We start from the raw sequence: 19,284 nt of genomic DNA, 5'->3' as shown, positions 1-19,284 counted from the left end.
TGACCCGCGAAGATGTGCTCCTGGGTTGGTGGCCTGGGCTCTGGCCTAGGCCATTCCCAGGGAGGAGTGGATGGCAGTGAGACTTCCTTGACCGGCTCCAACTCGGATCTCACCATGGACTTTGGTGATGTCATATCATCTCAGACAGAAATCAATAGACTCCTCAATGAGATCCAAAGACTGGAGGCTGATCTTACACTTTGGAAACATTTGTCCAAGGGACCGAATAGCTCAGACTCCAATGCCATCTGGAAACTGAAGAGCACCATCAGGGACCTAGAAGAGAGGCGGATGAGGGAGATCGAGGAACATCAACTCGGAGTTGCGATACTGCACAGTGTCCATCAAGAAAAACTGGCCGACATCACTGACAGGCACCGCAAACAACTCCTCGAGTATGAAAGACGGATAGAAGACCTGCAACATCAAGAGTCTGCCAGTCATGGGAAAGATGACTTACTTCAAGAAAGGGAAACTGAGCTTAGAAGGTTGAAGCAACAACTTGCAGAAATGGAGCGGCTGAATGACCGTTTAAACAACGTTGCTTCTGATCTCAGAGCAGAAAACCAAAAGTTGGTTTTGGCGCTCCAGGATGTAAGACATCAGCTGGAAGAATCTATTCTCCGGAACAACGAGGATTCTCTGGAAAACAACACTGCTGTGAGGGCTTTAAAAATAGAAAAAGGACGGTTAATAGCAAAATTGGCTCGGGCGGAAAAGAAGCTGTTGGAGGAAACAAACAAGGATGAGCAAACTATCAAAGAATTGTCCCCTTTAGAGCATGTGCATTGCATTCAACACAGTCAAGAGAAAGACCTGGAAATAGTACACCTCAAAAAGAGGATCGAGCAGATGGACGCCGACCATACAGAAACGAAGGAAATGCTGTCCTCTGCTCTGGAGGAGCAGAAGCGATTGACACAACTCGTTAAAGAGAAAGAGATGTATATTGAAGAACTTACAGGAAGTCCAGAGCTTCAGGAGGAATTCGGTCAGTCTACCCAAACCTTCAGAAGTAATGACATTTCCCAGCCATCCGTGGAGGACAAAGACAGGTGTCTCCCATCCGTGACAGGCGAAAATCCTCATCTGAGAGAAGAACTGGAGAGCCTAGGACAACAGAGTCGCTCTGTTCCTGCGCTCGACCCTAAAATCCTAGACGAGATCGTAGAACTGGAGTGTGAGGTGTTTCACCTCCAGGAGTTAAAGGATGATCTCGAGGAGGAAATCAGAGAGCAGCAGAAGATCATTCACAACCAGCAGCAGGGGAAGATAGGACTGCTTCATTCTTTACAAGAGCAGAAGCAGAAAGTGGAGCAGCTCCAATACCAGCAGGAGCAGATGAATATTGAACACGCTCAGCTCCTTTCAGCGAAAGACGAGGAGATTCAGCATTTGCAGGACACGATAGACCAAATGAAAGCCCGGTTGCCTGACAAAAGCCAGCACATTCCGACAGAAGACTGTGATGATGTGGAAGTCCCAACCAGTCAGCCTCTTCCCAGACAAAACGCAAGTGAAAAGCTTGATTCACGTGAAGCCGAAACTCAAATATCAGTCCTAGGAATCAAAGAACACGAACTGGAGATGAAGCTTCTAACTGAACAGAACATCCGACTGACGGAACAGATGGATCGGCTCTCCAAAGAGGAGATTGGTAAACTAACTCAGATTATCCAGCAGAAAGACTTGGAGATTCAGGGTCTTTCCAGCAGGATCTCTGCGGCTTCTCACAGCCAGAACCGGGACGTGGAGCGACTTCAGCGGCAATTGCAAGAGTACGCTTGGAAAAGCGAACAGGTCTTGGCGGTCTTAAATGAGAAAACGAGGGAGAACAGCAATCTGAGGACAGAGTATGACAAAATGGCGGATAGGATGGCTGCCACAGAAGCAGACCTCCGGCGGATGCAAGAGGAAAATCAAAAACTGTCCACTAGAATGGACAGTAGTGGTCAGGAGATGTTTAGAGAAACGATTCAGAATTTATCACACATCGTTCGAGAAAAAGACCTCGAAGTGGATGCGTTAAGTCAGAAATGTCAGACTTTATTGACACTCCTGCAACCCTCCAGCCCTGGTAATGAGGTTCGAGGCGTTCATATGGATCAGTTCAAGCAGCTTCTACAGGAACGGGACACATTAAAACAGCGAGTGAAGATCATGGAAGAGTGGAAACAGCAGGTGATGACCACAGTCCAAAATATGAAGCGTGAGTCACCCCAGCTTGAGAGAGAGCTGGCACAACTCCAGGCGCGGGCTTTCACCAGCAGCGAGAAGGATTCTGAACTACCGACGACCTCTAGTGACCTGATGCAGACGTACAAAGGCAATGAAATAAAATTACAACATTTAGAGAAGGAACTGGCACAAATTCAGCTCAGCATCGGGGAGCTTTGCAATGCCAAGGATCTCCTTCTAGGGAAACTGGACGTGATTTTCCTCGAGCCCTCCCCCGACTGCTCAGAGTCAGCGGACTCTCTGGAGCCCGTGAAATCTGACAGAGTGGGTGAGGCTTCTGAGTTGCTCCAAGTGGAGGTAGAAGAGCTGAGAAAATCAATGCAAGAAAAAGATAGGATGATTCGAACCCTCCAGGAAGATAAGCAGAGATGGACTGATTCAGTGGCTGCCACGTGGGAAGGAGAAGGCCCAGAACAGGAACACAGGGATTCCGACATCGAGCAGCTGAAGGAGAAACAGGCCGTTCTACAAAACTTCATTCGGGATCAGGAGCTCCGAATCCAAGCGAAAAGTGAGGACTTGCTTTCTTTGCAGGAGAACTTCCGTAGCCAAGTGAGTGAAAATGAACTTTTGAGGCAGACGGTCACCAATCTGAAGGAGAGAATAGCAGAGTTGGAAATGGATGTGTGTCAACCGAGAGAGGAAAATGCAAAAGTCGAGGAAAACTCTCGAGAAAAGGCAGTGGGAGATGAGGCATTGCAAGAGACAGATAGGCTGCTTTCAGTGATGCGGAGAGAGGAGGAATCCCAGGGTGCTGCGATGAAAGAGAAGGCACTTGCTTTGGAGCAACTATCGCAAGAGAGAGAAGAGCACGAGACCGGGGTATTGAACCGGCCGGTCAGTGCAGTTCCATCAATGCAGGGAAAGACAGTTCTGTGCCAACAGGGGAGAGATGAAGTCCTGTTGGCCCTGACACAGAAACAAATGGAAACCTGTGCCCTCCAGAAGGAGGTTCGCCATTTACGTGAGAGCGAATTACGCCTAACCCAGGAGCTGGAGAGACGGCGACACCTCGCTCTAGAAGCCGAAGACGCTCATCGCCGGGAAGCTCTGGCCTCAGAAGACAAAGTGGCTCAACTCAGGAAGGAAGTGACGGTCTTGCAGGGAAGACTCGTTTTGTCTTCCACTGCCATGGAAAATGCCAGCCGAGGAGCCAGTCTGCAGGTAGAGTCGCTGCAGGAGCAACTGCACGTGGTGACCCAGCAGAAAGAGGACACTGCGCTCCAGCTTGCTGCCTCGCAGGAAGAAGGAAGGCAGTATGGTCACATCCTAGCTGACCTCAAGTTGGAACTCGCCGAATGGATGGAAAAGGCAGACAGCCTCGAAGGAAAACTGAAGTCATTGCAGGGACGATTACATAAAACAAATGCTGACTTGGAGCTGAAGGAAGACCAACTCCAAGAATTCCAGAAACAGAATGAGGTCCAGCAGGAAATCCTGGAGGACACACAGAAGAAACTGATGAACTTAGTCAGTAAGTCCGAAGGAATGGTGGACAAAACCCTACTAAGGAGACTCTTCCTGGGATCTTTCCAAGCCCCTGACGCTGAACGGCAGGAAGCCTTAAGGTTGATGGGAAGCATGCTGGGGATCCGAGAAGACCAGATGCGGCAGCTGTTCAGTGAAGGGCCAGGTGGTGGTACCAGCTGGATGAGTCGGGGGCCTGGATCCAAAAGCGCCCCCAACACACATGTGAAGCCAAATCACCGACCTATGGCCAAGAATTCTTTTTCAGGGCTTTTCGTCCAGTTTCTAGAAGCGGAATCTCATTCAGCTTTGCCACCACCAAAGCCCTCTGCTCATGACGTGAAGCCCCCAGATCCCGGAGGAAGGGGAAAACTGGCTATGAAACAAGGCCCAGCACGTCTGAACACTACCCTAGCATCCACATCCCGGAAAAAAGATGTGAAGCCCCGCACCACAACGGTGTCTCTTATTACCCCACCTGGACCGGAAGCGGATGGATCGGAGCACCTTCTTCTAAATGCCGTCACTGATGCTTTGCCCACGTACGCACCCCAAATACTGTCACCTGCGGAGAAGGTTGGAATGGCGGCCAAAGGCCTCTCAAAGAAATAGAGGATTCTCAAGCCAGAGATGAGACAGTGCTCGGAAGACCCCAAGTCACTCTGTGTGTTTACCTAATCCCAAAATGTCCTTTTGCAAAACGTAATATATTTGCAGTCTTGCTTTCAGCTTAATAAAAATATTCTTTTATGAGTTAACAAAAAAAGGCATCTTTTAATGACTGCAGAGGTATTCACCAAACTGAAAATGGTGGGTATTTCTTATGAGAGTAGACACTGGTGGGGTTGGGGGCTGCGGTCAATGGTACTTCCAGTATTGTTTGTAATGCTTTGATGTTTTCATAAGGAGCATGTATATACATATACCTTTGGTAAGGAAAACATCCACTCGTTTTAATGTTCCCAACTTATCAAATACATGAGCACCCACGCCTTGTTGGAGAAACTGGGTGTATAGCATGAAAGTTTAAGATGAATACATTTTTTTAAAAAATGCGAGTTTGATTTTCCCAGTTATGTCCCATTTCTCTTTCTCCTTTTTTATTTTTAATTGTTTTTTCCATTTCATTTTATGTTGCCTGGGAATCTACTTCATGGGTAACCTGATTTATCTCAGGCCTTTAGAAATATATGTATATTTGTCTTTTTGGGCGTATAGTATTCTATGACTTGCTTTTAAAAAAAAAAAATCACTCTGCCTTCGAGATCTTTACAAATGTGAATGAATTCCAATTCATTCTTTAAAAGGAAATGCAGGCCTTTGTGGATATACCCTAAATTACCGAACTAGCTCCTACTGATCAGTATTTAATCAGTTTTTACTTCAAATGTCCATGGTCAACTCCCTTGTTCCTTTCCTCAGAAGCCACTCCAAATCTTCGTTTGCAGTGCCAGGCTCATTACTCCACTATACTCTGGAAACCATCCACTCAAACTTCTTTTCTTCTCCTTCTCCTTCTCCTTCTCCTTCTCCTCCTTCTCCTTCTCCTTCTCCTTCTCCTTCTCCTTCTCCTTCTTCTCCTTCTCCTTCTCCTTCTCCTTCCTTCTCCCTCTCCTTCTTCTTCTTCTTCTTCTTCTTCTTCTTCTTCTTCTTCTTCTTCTTCTTCTTCTTCTTCTTCTTTTTAACGATTTTATTTATTTATTTGACAGAGCAGGAGAGCACAGGCAGGGCGGGTGGCAGAGGGCGAAGGAGAAGCAGGCCCCTTGCTGAGCAGGGAGCCTGATGTGGTGCTTGATTCCCGGGTCACTGAGATCATGACCTGAACCAAAGGCAGACGCTAAACTGACTGAGCCACCCAGGCGCCTCCCATTCAGACTTCTTGAAAGATCTCATTCCATTAATTTTCCATTGTGCTGTATCTTCAGCCTGCCAAATATCTTAAATCCTTCCCTCCCTTTCTGTTGCCAGTGCTCTGGTTCACCCATTCCTGTCTCTTGCACAGACTAGTGCAGTAGACTGCCTACTGATCTTGCTGGTTCCACACTCGGCCTCCTTTGAATCCATTCTCCATGCTGCTGTCAGGGCGAACTGAGACGAAAATCTGATGTCACTTCCCTGCTGCCATTATTTGTGGGTTCCCTCATTGCTTGGAGTTCGACCTTTAGGAGACCATCCAAGCCCTTGCTTTTGCAGCCTTCCCTCCTGCGCATCATTCACATACAGGCTGCCCTTTAGCCGCAGGGAATTCTTACAAGCCCCCAATAGATTCTTATCCAAAGAACTTCAAGTGCATGAGCCTCATCGTTGTGCCTTGCCAAAGGTACAAAGCAGAAGGATTTCATTTTTCTCCTCTTCACCCGTTGGTAAAGGGAGTGATTCCCACCCTAAAGTTATGGGATGTCCGGATGCTGAACAGATGAGCTCGACACTAATTTATTACCCATGTCTACTCGTGGCCCACACCATGCAGGGCCACAAGGGGGTTTTACCTGGGAGCAGAATGAAGAAGGGCTTTGGGGCGGGGGCAGACCTTGTAGTAACAAGAGAGTGACGGTGAGCCCTACTTCCTGCAGGAGGGCATGACTGGCTTGCTGGATAATTGCACACGCTGTCAGGGAAATGGACCTTACTCCTTGGGGAGAAACTGTGCCTGGTCCCTGGGATAAAGAAGGTCGTTTGGCCAGGAGACCTGATCTGTGGGAGCAGAGGGGGAAGGGAACTTTGGGTGAGACCGAGGCCATTGGAGGCCCTCTGATGTTCCCTGATACTAAGACAACACTTCCTATTGAATCTTAATCTCAGGCTTTCCATCACAGTGGACTCTGATATCTAGACATCAATTTCAACCTGGGACTGAGACTTTTAAGGAGTAGGACAGGTGCTTCTCTAGGAAGTGAAATTGTCACGTGAACAAGAGGGGGAGTTGGTCTTCAAAACCAAAATGTATCAACGGTCATTGATGGTCACTCAGTTGATCCCAAGGGAATCCTTAGGTAGCCAAGGGGTAGAAGGAAAGGCTGACGTCCTCCAGCACCATGGAATCTGGCAATGGACTGTGGATAGAAGCAGCCACCCCCACCTGCAGGTTGGATATGCAGACTTTGGCTTCAGCCTGTAGCAAGAAGGCCTTGGTAACTACATTAAGCTGGTGGGGGTATCATGACCCGAGGCAGAGCAGACAGCGGGATATGAAGGCTCAGAGTCTGTAAGAGACTCCGTTTCCAGGAGAGCCCAGTGCATGGTCAGCAATTGCTGCTTTCATGGTCTATAACCCAGGGCCAAGGAGGGCCATTTCTTGCATTGGGAGTCCATGGACGATTCCAGTGACTCCAGGAAGCTGGAGAGGTAGTTGCTAAAGCCTTTTTACTTAGGGCACTAACGGGTGATTTTTTTTTTTTTTTTAAGATTTTATTTATGTATTTGAGAGACAGTTGGAGCTGGAGGAGGAGGTCAAAGGGAGTGGGAGAAGAAGCAGGCTCCCCACTGAACAGGGAGTTCCCTGCCAGGCTGGATCTCAGGACCCTGAGATCATGACTTGAGCCAAAGGCCGACGCTTCACCAACTGAGCCAGCCAGTCGCCCCCTCACAGTTGTTTTGGACAGATCCTAGAGCCTTTTGTTGAGGGGAGCCCCACCCAGCGTGGGCTCAGTGACAAGTAGCAGCCTAAATGGGCTTATGTAAAATTTATAAACAAGGAATATGTTGCCTCTAGAACCAAAAAAAAAAAAAAAAAAAATACTGACAGAATTTGGACTTGTATGTCCTTCCTTGTTTGTAAGGATTTTATTTGGTTACTTGAAAGAGCACGAGAGTGAGAGCACAAGGGGCTGGTAGGGGCAGAGGGAGAGGGAGAAGCAGGCTTCCCAGTGAGCAGGGAGCCTGATGCGCGGCTTGTTCCCAGGACCCTGGGTTCATGACCTGAGCCGAAGGCAGACGCTTAATGGACTGAGCCACTCAGTCGCCCCTGCACCTGCATGTCCTTAACAAGTGTGTCAAACAAATGTCCTCACAGTAGGTAGTCGTAAATGTGATGTCATACCTATGTCCCTGGAGAAGGACGGGTGCAGTAAGATCCTGCCCACAAAGATGTCTGTGATAGCAGAGAGGTTTGGGTGCCCTGTGCTTAACAAGGTAAAATGTGTCCCCTTCAAAGTCAAGGCACATTTGACCGAGAGGATGTTGAAATACGCATGGAACAGAACATATTGGCCAAATCTATATTAGCAAAATATTCCCCATCCTTAAATTTGTTGGGCTCCCTTGTGTTTTTTTTTAAAGATTTTATTTCTTTATTTTAAAGAGAGAGACACCTAGTGCACGAGCCCAGTTGGGGCGGGGGGGGGCGGAGGGAAGGGCCGAGTGAGCGATTCCCAAGCTGACTCCACCCTGAGCACGGAGCCTAACATGGAGCTGGATCCTATGAACCTGAGACCATGACTTGAGAAGAAAGCGTAGCCCACTGAGCCACCCAGGTGGCCCTAGGGGTCTCAGAGGTTTTCAGGGGACCAGGATTTATTTTAATCAGGTATGATAAGTTAGGAAGATATAGAAGTAACTGTCACAATGGAAGAAGTTTTGTAGATTTAGAGGCCCCAAGAAAGGAGGTTCTGAGAGCCTTGCAGGGCCACCTGGGGAAGCACCAGGATTGGTCAGGAGAAAGAGGGAGTGAAGGGAAAATGTGGGCAAGACCCTTTATTGTGGTTTCCATGGGAAGGGACAGGTGAGGCAGGATAAGCACGTTTAAGACTGGCTAGTTTGAGTAATTTCAGGGGGCTCCAGGCCAGAGTGGTGTCTGCAGGAGTCTGTCCCGCCCTTGCGGTGATCAGGGAGGCCATAGTGGCCCAGAGCTGCTTAAGATGAGGTGGTTGGCAGTAAGGGTTCTGTACCGGTTGGTTTGGATGTGAAAGGTATGCTCCCAGGCCAGTTGTGGACTTTTTCTAAGAATTAACTAAGCCTGCCAGGGACAGTCCCTCCAAAGTCAGCAAGTCTGAGATGTCAAAGCATTAAATACAGAAGCTAGAAAATACGGTTATTTTACTAGGTACAAGCATAATTGGAGCCCTGGTATCGAATCCATGAAGGTTACCCAACTGGTACATCTTAGCAGACATTAACGTTAATTCAGAACCTATGTTTTAGAGGGCCAAAAGCCAGTTGACCTCATTTTATCTTTTGCCATATAAATTATCTTAGTAAATTTGGATTTCTTTTTTTTTTTTTTTTTTTTTTTTACGGTTTATTCATTCATTTGAGAGAGAGACAGCAAGCAGGTGTGAAAGAGCAGGAACCAGGGGGAGCTGCAGGCAGAGGCAGAGGGAGAAGCCGACTGACTCCCCTCCAAGCAGGGAGCCTCTCATGGGGCTCAATCCCAGGTCCCCGGGATCACGGCTGGAGCCGAAGTCGGACGCCTAAGCATCCGAACCACCCAGGCGCCCCTGTGAATTTTGGATTTCCAGTTGGGTCAAATTGTGAACCTATGTCGAATTAATTTGGGGGGGTTCCTCTTCCTGTATCCAGTTTTCTTTCTTCCATTCCTCCTTTTCTTGGGTTTGTTTGGTCCTGGATATATGCTTGGGTTAGGGAGTGTCTTTTTACCCTGTTCATCTTTCTCCGTTTTTTCTTCCAGAGAGTCTCCAATCAGCATCATTAGGGTTGGAGCCTCTGTCGTGGCAATGGTCGTATGGTTTCAGGTGTCCTGGCGTAAGTCAGGGTGTGAATTGATACCCTCACTGTGCCACAGGGGTGCCACGGATGTTTCCCCCACGACCCTGAGGATGGCGATCTTGTGCCAAACAGGTTTAGGCAGTGGGGTGGTAAGTGAAAGAGCACAGGACCCACAGCGCAGACGTTGATAAAGCCAAAGCATCTTCTGCTACAGCCCTACCTTCTCTCAGTGTGGACGGCTTCCCCTCCCCCCTTTTCCCACTCTACCGATTCCCTCAGGAGACTATTTCATTTCTAGCCCCATAAAGTCATGGGTTTTTGTTTCTGTCTCCAGCTATTCAGACGTGGTGCACATGTTCTGGGTGTTTATGGGGAAAGGGAGCTGGGTGGGTCGGCCCCACAGATGACTGTCCTCTTCCTGCGGGCATGCCAGTCCATCTCCCCAGTGTTGGAGTCCACAGCCAGGAAGGTCATTTTGTCCATGGCCAGAGTGGGAGCCTCAAGGCCCTGGATCCAGAGATGAGTCCCTGGACGCGCTGGGAAGCAACAACACTAAGAGAAAGCAAGTGTGTGGAGGAGGGGTTTTGCACTGGGAGAGAGGTGGAGCACCAAACGGCCGACCCTCCACTTTTGTGTTTCTCATCAGCTCCTGGGCCCTGGGCTGCCATGGATGTGCGCCTCCAAACCCTGAGGGCTCCGGGGGACACACGGTAACGGGGAGAGGAGCGGCAGCTGGGGAGATGGGCAAGGCCACTCGCGTTGCCTGACCCACAGTGACTCAGGAGGCAGCCAGGGAGCCATTCTTACATCTCCCTGGGGTCGTGGCCCCCTTCCTTTCCACCCACAACACAGAGGGTCATCCCCAGGACGGTGCGTGGGGTGCGCTCTCCCCACCCGGATCTGTCTGTCTGCCCCAAGCACTGGCCCAACACCCAGTCGGTGGAACTCAAGCACCCCAGTCAGCAGGTCGTGGGGTTGCCGACCTCAGCGGGGAGCCTTGGAGACCGATACAGGCCAGATGGAGGTCACACTGATGGCACCTCCCTCCTAGGTACAGTCAAGTCGCATCTGTACTCAACTTGTTGGCAAGGATGGGACATTGGTTTGGAAACGGATGGCGACCTCCATTGGAGCTAACAGAACACGAGCTAACACACAAGCTGGCCCGCAGTTGCCAGTTCCCTCCCAGATCGTGATTGTCCCCTCTGAAGCCAGTTAGGAAGCCAAGGAGCACGTCAAGCTGACCCCGTGTCCTCAGTTAAGGTGGGGCCACCCTGTTTGTGATGTCACTTGCTTTTATTCAGCTTCTCCTCAGTTCCCTGACGAGAGAGAGATTCCTGCTCTAGGCTTGTAGGGATCCCTTGACACCTGACAGATGTGACTGGCAGCAGTTGACTAGTCACATATTCTCACAGTTCAAGGGAGGAGGATACCACACACTGTGCAGGGCTGCACAGGAATTGCACTTGGGAACAGAGGGAACAAGCAGGGGCTTGGAAGGCAAGACTTTGTCCTAACAAGAAGGTGGGGCAAGTCCTGGTTCCCTTGGGAGGGTATGAGTGGCTTGCTTGAAGAATTCAGTGGGCTTCTAGGGAACTGAACGCTGCTCCCCCAAATCAACAGGCACTATGTCTGGTCCCTGTGATGAGAAGGGTTTTTGCTTAGGAGACCTTACGTGTGAGGGAGGAGGGAGAGGAGAACTTGCATTAGGCTGTTTCCGTCCCTCCTTGATTGTCCCTGGTGTGAAGACAGCCCTTAATATGGAATCTTCATTTCAGGCCTTATGCCCCAAGAGGTTATGAAAATGTCAGCCTTCTTACAACTACTAATGGCATTTCACAGTGAAACAGTATACAGAAGAAACATGTAAAAGTTGTATTGCTGTATGCTAGCAACGAACATGTGGGCTCCACTATCAAACATACGTTCACAATTACTAGTAAAACTATACTTAGGGATCAATCGAACAAAGCATGTCCAGCACTCGCATGCCCACAGCCGTTAGCACTGATAGAGGAAATCGGAGATATAAATAAATGCAGAGATATACCATGTTTGTGAATTGGAAGCCTAAGCATAGTGAAGATGTTCATTCTGCCCAGATTGATAGATCGATTTAATGCAATTCCTGTCAAAACCCAGTCAGGGTTTGTTTTCTTTTGTAGATTGATAGACAAGATGATTCTAAAGTGTATGTGGATAGACAAAGGAATGAAGAGTAGTTTCAGAAACAATTTTGAAAATAATAATAAAGTGGGAACATGCAGTCTACCCAGTTTCAGAACTTCTGCGATAGTTTTACTAAGGACGATTGTGTGGTATCTGCAGAAGGACAGACACAGATCAATAGAACAGAACAAAGAACCCAGAAAGAGTCCCCACAAATACGCTCAACTGAGTTTTGAAAAGGGAGCCAAAGCACTTCAGTGGGGGGAAAGCTGGCCTTGCGACAGACTACAGCCATTTCAAGCTTGTGATGAACACACAGACGCCAGACTCAGAAAACAGCACCAGGAGCGAAGGAAGACGGGGCTTTGACGGCGGTCCCGCCAGGTGGTGACGGGAAAGGAGGGGTAGACGGTGCCCAGGGCTCTGTGGGCGGGGCCAGAGGAGGCACCCAAGGGGCGCGTCCGCGGGCCGAGCGGGCGGGAAGCTGTCCAATCAGCGTCTGGGCAGAAGCGCCAATGAGCGGGAAGGTTGTTGGGCGGTTGACGTGAGCGGCGGGTCTGAGCCCCGGCAGCTGAGCGCGGCGGAAGCGAGCCCTCCTTCCCTCTCCGAGGCTGGCTCGTCCCCCCAGCGCCCGGGGACCCGGTTTCGTTGTTCTCGGTGGGGACAGCACCCCGGAACCTCCACGGCCATGGGCGCTCGTCCGAGGACGGCCTCTTTCAGCTCCTGTTCGTCCTCCTCGACAGACCCAGACGACGAGGGAGTGCGCGGCCCTTGCGAAGATGCTTCTCCGTGCAGAGGTGCCTGCCGGGCGCGGGGACCCAGCGTCCCCGGGGGCCTGGGGCCTGGGGCCTGGGTGGGGGGCGGGCCTGTGTCTCCGGAACACGCTCGTTCGCCAAAAGGGCGCCGTCACCTCGTGCGACCCTCGTTTCGCACGTGTGAAGTGCCCGGCGCGGGGCTTCATTCCTGGAGCGGAGAATGACCTCCCTTGTGCTGTGCGCCAGGCCTGGGGGGAGCGTGACTGGGAATGCGGCCTGCAGCAGGCCGGCGGGGTCTTGGCCTCCTTGGGGCTCGAGTCCTTATGGAAGCCCGACGAGAAGCAAGGAAGTCTAGCGTTGAGAGGGGAGGAGGAGTGCAGGTTCTTCCTCTTGCATAGGTCACATTCCGTTGGGGATCGTCAGGGTGCCCGTTGTGCACCTGAGATCAGGTCAGTCAAGGTGTGTTGGGGCGGGGCGGGGGGGATGGTCTGCCCAGGAGCACGTAGTAGTGGTGCGCAGAGCCAGGACTTTGCAGAGCTCTTGCGTGTCTGCCGCAGGAGGCTGCGTTCTAGGGGTGCAGTGGGGGCCGTGTTGTGAGCACAGATAGGTGTCGGAAAGCCCAGGCTGGGGTGTAGTTCGTTCGTTCGTTCGTTCGTTCAACAGAAAGTGTTGAGAGTGTACTTCGTGGTAGGCCCTTCTCTTTGGGGGGGTGGGGGGGGTGGGTATTCAGCGATTGGGAACCCAGGATAAATAGGACAGATACGGCGTCTACCCTATCACCACCTGGTTGGAAAAGACTGGAAGCAAATAATTGCCCATGAAATACATAATTACCGTTTTGCTTCGAGTGCTGAGAACTACGGGGTGCATTCGAGTTTGTCTTTTAGGCAGTAATGTTTAAGCTGAGAACAGAAGGCTAAGAAAAAAACGGGGATGTGGGAGGGTGTTCACTTAGAGCAGGGAAGGAGTGTGAACTGTGAAAGGAATTGAGGGAATGCCCTTGAAGCCGGGGCCACGTAGGGACTGTAGGGACTGTAGGGTGGGCAAGCCAAGGTTCGGGGTTAAGACTTGCAGTTTTTGTAGGTTCCTGGAGACTAAACATAGTGATTTAAGACATGGAGTCCAGAGCCAAGCTGATCGGAGCTCTGCCTCTTATGAGCTGTGTTCCTAAACCATTCTGGGTCTCAGTTTCCTGATGTGAGAAATGGAGATGATGATAATCCCACTTCTTAGATGATTGTAAAGATAAATGATATTTAACGTTAATGAAACACGTAGAGCCCTGTCTGACATGTAGTGGGTGTTAGTGGTGGTTGATTAAATAAAGAGGTAAATACATACATTGGTATTGAAGACTTGACGGTAGTGTGTGGTGAAATTTGGGAAGCTAAAAGCCTTCCAGCCAACTTCATTTCTTCTCCAGTGTTCAGGTGCTGTTGACCACATGTGTAGAACTGTTGAATTAGAAATAATGTTCGCATATCGACTGCTACTTGCTAAGAGACTCTGAAGTGCCATTGAAATAATCAGAAAATACTTTTCAGTAGCATAGTATAATTTTATTTAAAATGTATTGGTAGTCTTGATTATTTAGTATTTGTTGGTAAACGTTTTAGCAAACTTGCCTACTTAAAACAAAGTAAGTTAACTGTAGAGTAATTCAGACACAGCCAAAGGACAGAGAAGTAATATAACTAGAGCTTTCCTTTTCTTGACTCTCTAGGGGATAGTTTTTGTAATTTCTCTGTTCTTCTTTGCCTCAGTTTTCGATGCCCCCCTGTGTCTGCAGCCATCTAAACATTGTAGGGCAAGTTTGGGTTTGGAATTGCAGAGAGTACAGTGGTACCCAGCCCAGAGTGCACATCAGCAGAGCCTGTGGGGCTATTTAAAGAAAACAGAGATGTTCACGTCCTCCTCTACACTCACTGAGTCAGAGTCTTCTGGGATGGGCCCGGGGCTCTAAAGACCACGTATATTTGTCATCTGGTTGCATTTCATGAAAGCCTTTTTAGCACCGGGCTTTCCTTTATCTGAACAACATGCAAGAAGATTGGGAGAATCCATAAGTTAACGTTTGAGGACATTTTGCAGGGCTCTGTCCTTCCAAGTTCTGTGATACCGTGATGTGCATCTTCACTGTAGTGTGTTAAACCCTTAAACTTTGTCAGAAAGTCATGTGATTAATAACGTAGAGATTCCTTGCGTGAATCGTGGGCAGATCACTTTGTGCCTCAGTCCTGTGTTTGGAATGGGGATAAAAATGGTAGCCCACCTTTGGGATGTAAGGATTAAATGAGCAATAGATCCAAGGCAGTTAGCACCGGGTCTGACACAGAGTGAAGCCTTCCCTAAATAATTCTTACTTCTTTTGCTTTCCCTCCATTATTTATTTATTTAAATACAGATTTTATTTACTTCTTTATCTTAGAGAGAGAGAGAGAGAGAGTGCATGCCCCTGGCGTGGGGCCAGAAGAGGAGGGAAAGGGAGGGGGAAAGAATCTCCAGCAGAATCCACACTGAGTGTGGAACCCAACTTGGAGCTCAGTCTCGGCACCCTCAGATCATGACCTGATGTGAAATCAGGAGTCGGACGCTGAACCAACTGGGCCACCGAGGCGCCCCTTGATTTCCCTCCATTCTGAATATTATTTGGTTCCAGCTATGTCCTAGCTGTGGGTTAGGCTGGTTCCTGCTGCCCTAGGTTACAGCCATAAAGCCCCTAAAATCGCACTAAGAAAGCCAGTTAGCCTCCCAGGACACCTAGGATTCCCTCCAGGAAAGGGAACCATCCCTTCCTCCCGTGACGGTGGTCAGCATCCTCCACAAAGGCCACTGGAAGCACAGCTGTCGTTAAACACAGTGGCTTCGTTACTCATCCTGAGGGGGAACCCACGTCATGGGGACTGTGGGGCTGATCCGTAAGAAAGAGGGTGTTAGAAAGAACTTACAGGATTTGGGCTTTGGGCGGATGTTTTTGGGAGTGTTCAAGGAAGCAGGGGTGTGCTCTGGTCTGGGTGCTGAGGCGAGGCGAGGCGAGACAGTTCTGGGATCGGGTAGCTCCATCAGTGTTTTCTAGAAGGAGGTGTGAAGAGCGTGACGGACGGTGTCATTCACAAGGAAGACACTCGCTGGTATCAGGCGGGAGAGAGGAGGATTGGCATTTGGGGGTGGGCACGACAAGCTGGTTTTTGTCTGTTTGGACAAAAGAGCAAGGGGTCCTCTTTGGTGTCCCTTCATCACCGGGGCCACGGCACCTCAAGCTGCTGTTCTGCGAGGTCATTTGCGTGCAACCGGAGAAGCACGTGGCGTCTCCTGGAGCGCCAGGCCCGCGGCGACCAGCCGTGCAGCCCGGCTCATGGTGCCAGGCCGCCTCCTCGATGTCAGCACTGCTCTTGCTTCTTTGCCAGTGGAGGGGGGAAGCCTTCAAAAGACAAATAGGTGTTTGCAGGGCAGAAGAAACTAGCCTGGCCGTGGAAGCCCAGGGCTGTGTCATCGGCACCTGACATTGGGCCAGGGAGCGGGGAGCAAGAGAGAATTCTGGGGAGGTTGTCAGAGAATGACTCGTGCGAGGACCAAGGGGTCAAGTGGGGGAGCTGACGTGCTCCGGGTTTTCGGACGGTCCCCAGGAGCCTCGTGGGAGATGCACTGCTGACAAAGAGCAGGTCTGTTCCCCTTTCCTTCCCTGTGGCCACAGCCCTGGCTCCGGTCCCTTCTCCTACCTGCTCTGTTGCAGCAGGTTCCTCTTGTTCTGCCTGCTTCTCATCCAGCTCCCTCTCCCATCCACGTGCTCCTGCTCTGGCCAGGGTGATCTTCTTGGAATCCCACATCTTCTCCTGTTACTGCGTTCCTCGAAACCCTTTGATTCCCCATCAGCCACAAGGTGAGAATCTGTACTGTGTGGCGACTCACTTTGCTTTTCCTGATCCTCTCACGGTTCCCTGGGTCTCCCGCTGCCAACTGGAAATCTGTATTTCAATGTCTCCGAATTATGGCAAATCCATTCTTTCCAAAACTTCTCAAGATCCCCTTCCTGTATTCTCCTCCTCCCCACCCCCCCCACCCCACCCCAACTCCGTGAATCGGGCCACTGTGTCCTTCAGGTCCCACGTGCAAAAGGGAGGAGTCCTCTTGGAACTCTGCTTTTACTTCCTTACCCCCTTGTGTGATCATTCTCCCAGACCTGTGATTTTATCTGCTAAATATCTCTGGAATCTACTTCCTTTTCTCCACCTCTGCTTTTGCCCTCTCATTCCGAGTTAAGGTCATTTGTGGTCTGCGCCATGGTTCTAGTCTGCTTACTGAGCTTCCAGGCGCTTCTACCGCCTCCAAATCCCTATCTCCCCCTGAAGCCAGAGGTTTGTGGAAGGCCCATTCGTTCATGTCACTGCCTAGTTTCCTGGCTTCTTGTTGCCGTTCGAGATAGACCCAAACGTTCCTTCTGTGTGTGCACGGCTGCTCCGTCCTTCTTCTCCAGTCTTGCTTCCCGCTCGCCTTCCCTGCTGTACTCGATCCGGTCATTCCTTCCAATGTGCCCTGTGCCCGCCGGCCTTGGGGCGGCTCGGCTGCTCCCTCTGCCCAAGATGCTCTTTCCCCCACCCGCCTTGCCTCACGAGCTCTCATCTTCCCTCAGATGACTGCAGCAGTCACTGCACATTCTTTATTGAACGCCTTCTCAGTTGCCAGAGGCTCGGTTCTTGTGCGCTTCCCGATGTGACCCAGACAGACCTCGGTGGAGCTGTTAGGAAGCCTTTCTTCCAGGGAGAGAAGCAGCCAGGAAACACAGAGGCAAGGAATCTGGCACATCAGGGGTCCTGGATGCTGTAGGAGCGTTGGAAGGGGTTGTCCTCTGAGCTGGGATGGCCAGGGACGGCCCCCTGAGGACAAGAGTGGGGAAAGCCTTGCAGGAGGTTGAGGGAGTGGGCCCTGTGCATGTCTGTGGGAACAGTGTCCCAGGCAGAGAGAAGGGCGAGTAGGAAGCCCTCCGTGGAGGGAGCTGGCCTGACTTGTTCCAGGAATGACAAGGCCAGAGTGAGGGAGAAGGGGAAGAGTAGCAGATAGGGTGTTAGGGACCTGGGATGGTGGCCACTGGGGGATTTTGAACTGAAGAATGAGGTGACCTGACTTGGGTTTTAATGGGATGAGTTCAGCTTCTCTGTTGAGAACAGCGAGGGGGGAAGCAGGGCGATGAGTTAGTAGGCTCCTGGAATATTCCAAGTCAGAGATGCTGCTGGCTTGGATCAGGATGGTAGGGGTGGAAGTGCTGAGAATCGATCCAGATTCTGGGTACGTGTTGAAGGGAGAGCTGATGGGATGTACTGACAGATGGGATGTGGGTGAGGCCGATGAGTCCAAAAGGTGCCCAGCCTTCTGGCTCGTGTGAGATGCGGCTCCCTCCGGAGGCCCCTGACACCCTCGACAAGGTCCAGCCCCTTATCTGTTCTCTGTGCATCTCCTCTGGGGCAGTCAGTCCCGTTGCTCCGCAGACATCTCGTTTAATGTTTGTCTGCCCCGTGGGAATAGCGGTGCCGAGAGGGACCATGTGTGTCTCAGTGCCATGAGCCTTGTAGACCCCTAGTAAGTATTTCTGAGCCGGCCGAGTGATGAGGAACTGAATGGAGATGCTCATGGTTCTCTTTCCTGATGAGGGCTCCCAATTCCCATGTTCTGTTTCCCTGGTTTTGAGTGGTCTGTGTGTTTTAGAAACCAGGCCAGGGGCTGTAAGACGGAAATGGTATTGTGAGAATTGCAGAAGTTTCTCTGATGTCAGCCGCGTCGAAAAACGTCGCCCTCGACGTGCAAGTGGGTCAGAGGATCACCTCTTGGGAGAGGCAGCATTTTCTGGAGGGCCTAGGCCTTGCAGCTCACTGATGGCATCTTCCCGGCTCTGTCCAGAGTGCAGGGCTGGGATTTTGATCTGAAATATTCTGAAGGTGGGGGCTGCTGCTTTTCCTCCCCAGAGAAGACATGTCACTTGCGGATGAGAATATTCTGGTAAGGATAAATTAGCTGCCAAATTTGCCCATCAAGAAAGTCGAATAAATAATGGCTTTACTGGATTTGCGCTGCCTCCCCCCCATTTTTTCCAAAAGGGAACAAATTAATTTTTGAAAAGATCTGTGAAAAACAGTGGTCTCAGATCTAGAATACGAATTATTTTTCTTTTATGGTTAATTTTTTTTAAGGTTTTATTTTTAAGGGATCTCTCTGTACCTAACTTGGGGCTAGAGCTCATAACACCCAGATCAAGAGTCACATGCTCTTCCAACTGAGCCAGCAAGGTGCCCCTTCAGGGTTAACTTTTTAAATGACAAAAGTGAATACATATCCCCCACTCAGCCTCATTTGAATATAGTGTGCCTACAGGTTTTCATGCCTACAGTTTTTTAATGTCTGAATGTTTTTCCACAGTGGGGTTGTACTTTACGTGACGATTCTGTTTGTTATTTGGGTGGCTATGATTTTGCTATTAAGATAGGGCTGTGATGAACATCTTTGCATGTGTGTTTGAGTTTTCCCTCGAGATAGATTTCAGGGTAAAAACTTCTGCAAAATGATCCTCAGGAGTGGTTATGTCATTTTTGGTTCTCACCCATGGTAAATGAGATGGTAATGACAGAATATTTCTCAGTCTTTTAAATTTCTTGTCAAGTGGCAGGGGAAAAATAATGCCTGTTTCAATTTTTATCTCTCTCTCTCTCTCTCTATCTATAAATGTATGTTTTATATTTAAATTTAAATATGTATTTATTTTATATATATTTGAATTTATAGATGTAGCTCTATGTATTTATACACATACAAACATATTTCTAAAGATTTATTTGAGAGCGAACACGGGGGAAGGGCAGACGGAGAGGGAGAGAGAGAATCTCAAGCCGATTGCCCACTGAGTGCAGAGCCTGAATGGGGCTGGATCCCACAACCCTAAGACCATGATCTGAGCCCAGATCAAGAGTCAGATGCTTAACCGATTGAGCCAGCCAAGTGCCCC

General features: G+C 49.8%; 2 protein-coding genes across 3 annotated transcripts in view; both read left to right on the top strand.

Moving 5' to 3' along the window:
* Window positions 1-12: 12 nt before the first annotated feature.
* LOC135364306 (thyroid receptor-interacting protein 11-like) lies at window positions 13-4,317 on the top strand. Its single transcript, XM_064590320.1, has one exon. It carries the CDS (start codon window positions 13-15, stop codon window positions 4,315-4,317), a length of 4,305 nt encoding a protein of 1,434 aa, XP_064446390.1.
* A 4,622-nt stretch (window positions 4,318-8,939) lies between these two features.
* The window catches only part of LOC135364282 (thyroid receptor-interacting protein 11-like), a 79,756-nt gene continuing 69,411 nt past the window's right edge, over window positions 8,940-19,284 (top strand). For both annotated transcript variants that reach the window (XM_064590250.1, XM_064590249.1), the window contains exon 1: window positions 8,940-12,335. The gene's annotated coding sequence lies outside the window, so the exon portion shown is untranslated. The remainder of the gene's footprint in view (window positions 12,336-19,284) is intronic.

The sequence above is a fragment of the Mirounga angustirostris genome, unplaced genomic scaffold, assembly GCF_029215605.1.
Source record: "Mirounga angustirostris isolate CCGP_5_RB_7025 unplaced genomic scaffold, mMirAng1.0.hap1 SCAF_5, whole genome shotgun sequence".
NCBI classification, from domain to species: Eukaryota; Metazoa; Chordata; class Mammalia; order Carnivora; family Phocidae; genus Mirounga; species Mirounga angustirostris.
The sequence above is the reverse complement of the archived record's forward strand: the minus strand, read 5'-3'. Positions and strand labels throughout refer to the sequence as shown.